Genomic DNA, 8,624 nt, shown 5'->3' on the forward strand with positions numbered 1-8,624 from the left:
CAACAAGTTCACAGGGTATAAAATCAAATACAAACACATTTAAGTCTATAAATTCAATATTTATTTCGTAATGCGTGCACAAAATTTTTAAATATAATTAATGTAAGTAAACTAACAAGTGGTGTCATATGATTTAGACTCATTACAATCGCAAACATGACCTGCTTTTACATATTCGTTTTTTACATTTTCTATAAATTCATTTCCCTTACATAGTAAAACAAATATACATTTAGGATTCCATTTTGCATGTTCAACCCACGGTATGTCATCATTTGTCCATTTTTGTAAAACAAGTCCACAGAAAAAACATTCAACTATATCTCCTACTCCTGTATATCTGAAACCAGATTCAGATAATGTATATTTATTTTGACACGAAGTGGATGGAAAAGAATTATATGATTTTAATCTCGATAAAAATGTTGTAGAATCTGAATAGACTGGATACGAATTATTTCGCACCAAATAAACTTGTCGTATACCCACTTTTCAGTGGTATACCTCTACCGACGTTTGAGGAACCAAAAGACCATAAATTAACCGGTTACAGTTTGGCACTCAAAAAGTCGATATCGTTACTTTAATGCTTAGACTTTCAATCCTCAACGACCATAAATTAACCGGTTACAGATCAGATTGAAAGAATACAATAATGTAATAATGTATTAATTATGTATTATTTAACATCATGTCTGGCAATTAATAATGTAACTGGTTAAACATTTAAATTTTTGTTTTGAAATTACAGGGAGATTGGAAGCACTGTAAGGGGAATTTGTTCACTTGATTTTTTTTCATCTCCCTGTAAAAATGGAGCCAAACTCCCCAAACACATACTACTCTTATCCTTTTAGCGTCAGATAAAAACCGTTTTCCAAATGTTCCTGTTTATATATATATATGCGTGTATAATAATAGGGTAAGGTACATAAGTTAAGAAATGTATAAAAATAATTTAAAAAATAAATATTTAGGTAGATAGTTATTTTGTTTTTAAATTACCTGGACTTGCATTGGTTATAGATTTATGAATTGTACGTAAATATGATTGTGAATTAACAGCTGCCTCTACTCTCATATTTCTCATTTTCTACTATTTTAAATATGTCTTGTATGTCTAATACAAAATACCAAAAAGTGCATGCATTTGTAGCAAATAAAACAAAAATGATAGCAAGGGAATCAATTGTAGCGGCTGGTAAGGAAGAAGCTCGACTAGCTATAGAAAATGGTGATGTTAATAGCGACGGTATACCCTTGATAACTGTCGTTGCAGATGGTGAGTGGTCAAAAGATCCTATAAACATAATTATAACGCATTATCTGGAGTAGTAAGTGTGAAATAATATGTAGGTCAACAAATATTTCATTATAATTTTATCTATGTGGTTTTATTTTAAAAACATATATATAGGGTAAAGTAGGCAGTTATTGGCACCTTAAGGAAATGTCGCTCTTTACCTAACCTATATCTTGTGTTTAACCATGGTTAAAATTACTGAATTCTCTTTGACTTTATTTAAAATGTTTTTATCTTTCTAAGTTTATTATCAAAATTGGTTTAGAAGTAATAGGTTTTTTTATATTTATAGTTCTTCACAAAAATATCAAAACATTTAGTTATTGGCACCATTGTTGAGGTTATTGGCACTATCATCATTAGTTATTGGCACCCACTAAAATTATATGACAAATTATGTTTTAATTCTTTAGAGACTATTAGAAACTTAGTTATTTACTATTTTTTTGTTAAGAAAAAATATCTACAGGTATATAGGTATTGATAAATTATTGTACTTACCATTAAATTATGTTCTTTGAACAATAATGTATAATTATCTTAAAAATATATCACACATCCTCATAATACTTAGGTACTACCTATGCAGTGGTTGTTATAAATTGAATCACAAACCAAATAGGTATTTTATAGTAAGCCATAATTATTACCTATTCCATATTAGGTATATATTGTATAGTGATTACAATACTAAACTGTCTACAACTATTTTTTTAACGATTCCAGTTAGTGTTAGTGTATACACAGGTAATACAATTTACGAAAATAATTTCACATTTATAATGATTAAGTAGTAGGTCCTATGCAAAGTGTGCAACAATTTTTGTAACAACTAAAAAAATATAAATCACTATTATTATTTAACATAATTTTTATTATAAATAAAAACAACAAAAGTATACCTAGTTAATAAAACAAATTTAAGCACCAAATAGGTAGTTAGGTTCTTGGTAGAACTTTAAATAGTATAATAATAATAAAAACATGAAAATCTTTTCAAAATTAGGTTATATAAAGAAAACAAGAAAATAATGTTTTCAAGAATAATCAAAAATAACAAAATAAGTATACAAATCTTGAGTAAGTTAATTAAAATATAAAATAATGAAATAAATATCAATATCAAAACAATAAAATAAAACTAATTATCTCTTTATATAGGAACATATCTAACAAATTTATAATTGTAAAAACAACAAAGGTATATCTAAATAAAACAAATGTAAGTACCAAATAGGTAGGTAGGTTCTTGGTAGAACTTTGAATAATATAATAATAAAAAAAACATGAAAATCTTTTTAAAAATAGTTAATATAAAAAAATCAAGAAAATAACTTTTTCAAGAATAATAAAAACAAACTAAATAGGTATAAAAAAAATCTTATGCAAGTTAATCAGTATCAAAACATTAAAATAAAACTTAGTTAACAATTACCGATTTTTCACAACTTTGGCAAATAAAAAGTGTTTCATCACTACTGAGATCACAAAATGAATCATAGTTGGCACATTTTTGGTGGAATTTATCACAGCAAAAATTACATTCAATACCCAAGTTTGATTGTTCTATGTCAGTATTACATAATTTACAACATCCTGTTTTAATGATGCAACTGTTATAGATATTACTACAAGGGTTTGGTGAACTTGGTAGTTCATCTATAATAATATTATATGAATCCTTAAATTGTAAAGTTTCTAAATTAATAGTTTGACTAGTCACTGTTTCTGGTTTATAATTTTTACTTAAATCTGAAAATAAATTTTTTACAATATTTCTTTTGTTTGTCTTTTTTGGTTTTGTTTCTTTCAATATTTTGTTTTCTTCCCTAGTTTTCTTTCTCATTTCTTTTTCTTCTTCAATAGACCGTTTCTTTTTTTCTTTATTTTCATATAAGTTTTTCCAATTATCTGATGTAATTACATATGGTACCCTTTCTGTTATTCTTGTACCTTTTCTTTCAGGAGTCACAGGCCAAATCAAACATGACTCAATTGGTGATATTTCTAACTTTTTTAGAATTATATGATTTTTATTGTTTTTTATTAGGGTGTCCGGGCGGTTAATTGGAATCCATAAAATTTCTTTTTCTAATTCCACTTCAGAAGAACTTGTTGTAACAATAGCAGAGTTTGACTGATCTGCATTAGATTTTTCTTTTTCAAGTTCAAGGTCTACTTCGCTGTTCTGTTGATTACCTTTTAATTGTTCATAAATTCTGTATAAAATAAAAAATTCTTCAGATTGATTTTCTGTTTCAACAATGTTCTCAATATTATTAAATTTTTCTAACGTTTCAATGCCAATAATATCAGAAAATTCTTTAAGATTTAAATTTTTGATATTATTGGCAATGTTAATTGTTGTTGTTGTTTCATTTATAGTAGAACAATAATTTTTACCCAAGCATTTTTTATAATCTATTTCATCTGGATTCCAAGGAAATAGTCCACATGCTTTGAAACCGTTTATTGGGGTACTACTTTTAACAGTAGTTTTTAATACAGCATCAAGTATCGGTGCAAAATCTTTTTTTGTCACCGAACTGTGTGGATTTTTATTTCGCCATTCTGATAAACCTTTTTTCCATCCAGATTTCAAAGGCCTAAATGCAGATACATCTGCAGGTTGTAAAATACGGGTTGCATTTGGGTATAATGCAATTAAAATTATTTTTAAGTCTGAACATAAAGTACTTAATTGATATGTTAAGTGGCTTTTATGCCCATCAACAAAAAGAAGAACTGGAAATTGAATATTTTTTTCAACAAGAAACGGGTAGAAAATATTTGCTATATATTCATAAAAAACTTCTGCTTTCATCCAACCTGTATCTGACCGCCCAACTCCCCAATGAGGTGGTATTGTGTCAATTATATTTTGAGGTATTCTTTGATATTTATAAATGATCATTGGATTACACATCTGACCAGCTGCATTAAATGTAAACATGGCAGTAATATTTTCTTTTTCATTCCCTTTAGCGATTTCATAAATATCTTTAGCCCCTCTTGGGCCTAAGACAGATTTGGTTTTAGGGCAGAGTGAAAAACCAGTTTCGTTACCATTGAAAATTCTTTCTGGGTCATTTAAAATATCTACCAATTTTTCATCAGATAAATATGCATGAATGTCACTAAACCATTTTTTTATATTTTCTTCGCTCACATTTCCACTAGCAGAAGTCACATGCTCACTGGTTCTTTGTGAAATTATAGGATTTCTTTTTAAAAATGCTTTATACCAAGTAATTCCTAAAATAAATAAATTATAAAAATTAATTTAAGCTAGTGGTGTCAAATACATGACATACAGTACCTAGGTATTCAATAGGTATACTAAATACTTTATTTTTCAAAATTATAAAAATAATATTCATTGATACATAAAAATATAAAGAAGATAAGTAATCTTAGGTAGTATTAAAGGCTTATACATGTAAGTATAAAATTTGAATTACTTAAATTAATAAATCCTTCCATTTTTATATTTGTTTATTAAACAAAATTATTTTTATAGAAACAAATTTACTTTTTTAGTGTACCTACATAATATTTATACTTGTTCAAATTATTTGACATGAAATATCCCACACTTTACTTATAATATAGGTATAATAATTACCTACTAATTAAAATATACTTAATAATTAGTTACCAGGCAAATTATTAGTAAACGGACTAGATCTTCCCTGGTCATCCAAAAACAATTTAACACTCTGTTGTAGATCCTCACGTCGCCTAGGAAATCCTTTTTTAGAACAATCTAGAAGCCATTTAACAAGTGATTTCTCTTCTTCAACACTCAAAACACTTGAAGGTCCACATGAAAATGTTTCTTTATCCCTATGTTTTATTCTAAATTGTAGAGTTGACCTAGCAACTCCAAATTGTTTGGCAGCAGCTTTTTTAGAAATTCCATTGTCTACTGCCTTTATGGCTTCTATCAGATTTAAATCAGAAAATGAATTTGATTTTTTTGGCATCTCTGTAAAGCAGTTTACATTGTAAATTAATAACTGCATTTTTTGATTAAAATAGTAATAAATTAGGTATCTACCTATAGTCTAATTAAAATCTCAATTTGGTTATATAGACAATTCTGATAAATCTTAATGCCAATAATGTAATTATGTATTTTTAATGTTGATTCAGTTATTGGCAGGCCATGACAATAACTGAAAATCATGAAAAAAGCATACTAGTTATTGTCAACTTCTTTAAAACAAATTTAAAAATTAAAATTGATTAAACAAATTTGTTGATTGCATTCTAAATATTCTTAAGATTCATTAAATAATATCACTAACATTTAACACTATTATACAATGGAATAAAAATTAAAAGCTTAAATTCATACCAAAATATATTACGAAAATAATTAATTTCTTACTTGTTTCCACGGCGAGCTAAGGCGTAGTTTTGTCTTTGTGTTTTCAATATTAATCAGCAATCATAGAATGTTGATAATTTTTGGAGCGAAAATTAATCAGTTTAACCAATTGATAAAAAAAAAATTAATAATTTAAAAGATGAAAACACTTATTTATCAGAAAAACAAATTCACTATGCCAATAACTACACCAGTGCCAATAACTACCTACTTTACCCTATTTTTTAACAAATATATATATTTTTTTACTGAGGATATCCGTAGATATCGTGTGACGTAGTAGGAAGTCTATCGAATATTCTAGAACAATTTTATAAGTTAATATGTATGATCGACGAGCATAATTAATTCACACTCGCCGGCTGAACTGAAAAGTTGTTGGTCGCATCGCTGGCACTCTCCCTGAAATTTGTCATGCAATAGCGAATTGACGCTAAATCATGACAGACGTAGGGGGGAAGGAGTGTTACATCAAACGACCAACGGACTTGCTGTAAGCACGGATGGAAATCCATTTGTGGATTATGGTAAGTATGTAAATATATTTTTATCTAAATATTTTAATAATAATAATCTTAATATTATTAAAACAACTTTGTCGAAAACAGTTTGTAATCCTTGGATTACAAAGGGAATCATCGCTTCTATAAAAATACGTAATAAATTAATTAAAAAAAAACAAACTCTAGGATTGTTTTACAAATCAAAAATTAGACATTATATAAAAATTCTACGTGAAAATTACTATATAATGCAAATTAATGTTATAAACAAAAAAAATCCCAAAATACAATGGGAACTACTATCCAAATATTTAAAAAATAATAAAAAGAAAGCTGTTCTCGACATTGATTGTAATATACTGAATAATCACTATGTTAATATAGGTTTTAATCTTGCTTCTAAAATACCTTCCGTGGAAGCTAAATTGATAACTAAAAGTTATTATTCTGTTAATTCTATTTTTTTCGAGCCAATTACTCCAGATGAAATAATATTAAAAAATTTTTCTCTTAAAAATAATATAGCTCCAGGTGCCGATAAAGTTAGTGTAGAATTATTAAAATCTAAACATTCCATAATCTCTAAACCTTTATCGTATATGTTTAATTTATTTGTAGAAAAAAATTATTTTCCGAGTGAATTTAAGCATGCTGATATTGTTTCTATATATAAAAATATTGGATGCAAATTAGATCCCAATAATTATAGACCAATTTCTTTAATATCTAATATTGCAAAAATTTTTGAAAAATGCATCTATACTAGAATAACCAATTTCTTAAATAAAAATAATTTACTGTCTACTTCACAATTTGGTTTTCGGGAAAGAAGAAGCACTGAAGACGCAATAACTAAATTAATTTCACATATTAAAACAGATAAAAAATATAAGCTTGTTGTTTTCTTAGATCTAAAAAAAGCTTTTGATACTGTTGATCATAATTTATTGTTATTAAAATTGGAAAATATAGGCATAAGGGGAGTTGCAAACAAATTACTTAAATCTTATCTGGAAAAACGAACATGTTGCACAAAAATAGGCAAAACAAAATCGATTAAAAAAATAATAACTTGTGGAGTTCCTCAAGGAACTTGTCTTGGACCTTTATTATTTATTATCTATATTAATAGTTTAACGGATTTAAAATTGAACGGAAATGTTGTTCTTTTTGCAGACGATACAGCTTTAGTAATAGACGCGGATAATCCGACAGATCTATACAAAAAAGCGAATATCGATCTTTCTAAAATTCGGAATTGGCTTATAGAAAACAAATTATCTTTAAATATCCCTAAAACAAAATACATAGACTTTTCAGAAAAAGTTCATAATAATAATAAATTAACAATTCACAATTACTCTTGTAAAAATACTTATAATATTACAAATATTTATAATTGTTCTCCTCTCGAAATTGTAGAGGAATATAAATATTAAGGAGTTATAATTCATGGAGAACTTATTTGGAATACTCAAATCGAAAAAATCATTTCTAAAATTAATAAGTCTTTTCCTTGTTTTAATGTCGCTATAGAAACAAGTTTCAGAAATCTGTATACTCCGCTTTAATTCAGTCTCATTTACAGTATGCAATAACTGTTTGGGGGGAAAATAAAAATAAAAATAACTTAACCCAACTCCAAAATTTACAAAATTATATTACTTCCAAATTTAACATAAAAGATGTGGCGTCCATGCAGGAGCTTTTAGATCACCGTTTGAAAAAAGAATTTTATGAATTGGATTATTTAATATTACAATATTTTGAAATATTTACATGTTACTAGAATATATTTTGTTCATGTGTCGCTTAATATATTATTATGCTATAACTATTTATTGACCTACTTTAATTTTAATTTTAAATTTTACCAATATTTTTTGTATACCACTCAGTCACACACACACACTCATTAAATATCTAACGTTATCGTACCGGAAATATCTCCGGTGTCGATTCAGAATAATATTTTTGCAACAACATTATCGCATTATTTCGCTTCCGTTAATGTAATGTCATTGTATGTATCATCATATATTGTTAAATAAAAATAATAATAATGGTAATAATAGTAATAATATTAAACTTTAACACGGAGCGTTAATCGTTGTCGATGTTATATATATTGCTGTGTGTATGTATATACCATCTTTAAATATTATTTTATTATATTATTTTATTGTTATTTTGTTATTATTATTTTTAAGTATCAGCGTAACAACGTTGACATAAAGCGTTGACGGTTGACGTTGGGCGTTAGACGTTGGACGTTGACGTTGATCGCTTGGGCGTTGAGCGTTGATCGCTTAGGCGTTGAGCGATGATCGCTTAGGCGTTGAGCGTTGATCGCTTAGGCGTTGGGCGTTGATCACTTAGGCGTTGAGCGTTGATCGCTTAGGCGTTGAGCGTTTGCGTTTCTACG

General features: G+C 27.3%; 2 protein-coding genes across 2 annotated transcripts; both read right to left on the reverse strand.

The window, feature by feature from the left end:
• Positions 1-31: 31 nt before the first annotated feature.
• On the reverse strand, positions 32-1,081 carry LOC111038800 (death-associated inhibitor of apoptosis 1-like). The gene is made up of 2 exons (XM_022322034.1): positions 1,006-1,081; positions 32-473 (listed from the first exon to the last, which is right to left on the reverse strand). The coding sequence occupies exons 1-2, from the start codon at positions 1,079-1,081 to the stop codon at positions 112-114; spliced, it is 438 nt and encodes a 145-aa protein (XP_022177726.1). The 3' UTR covers positions 32-111.
• Positions 1,082-1,619: 538 nt separating this feature from the next.
• On the reverse strand, positions 1,620-5,289 carry LOC111038801. Its single transcript, XM_022322035.1, has 5 exons — positions 4,962-5,289; positions 3,707-4,558; positions 3,257-3,625; positions 2,739-2,899; positions 1,620-1,679 (listed from the first exon to the last, which is right to left on the reverse strand). The coding sequence occupies exons 1-5, from the start codon at positions 5,287-5,289 to the stop codon at positions 1,620-1,622; spliced, it is 1,770 nt and encodes a 589-aa protein (XP_022177727.1).
• Positions 5,290-8,624: the final 3,335 nt, after the last annotated feature.

This window comes from Myzus persicae, unplaced genomic scaffold (assembly GCF_001856785.1).
Source record: "Myzus persicae strain clone G006 unplaced genomic scaffold, MPER_G0061.0, whole genome shotgun sequence".
In the NCBI taxonomy this organism is placed as follows: domain Eukaryota; kingdom Metazoa; phylum Arthropoda; class Insecta; order Hemiptera; family Aphididae; genus Myzus; species Myzus persicae.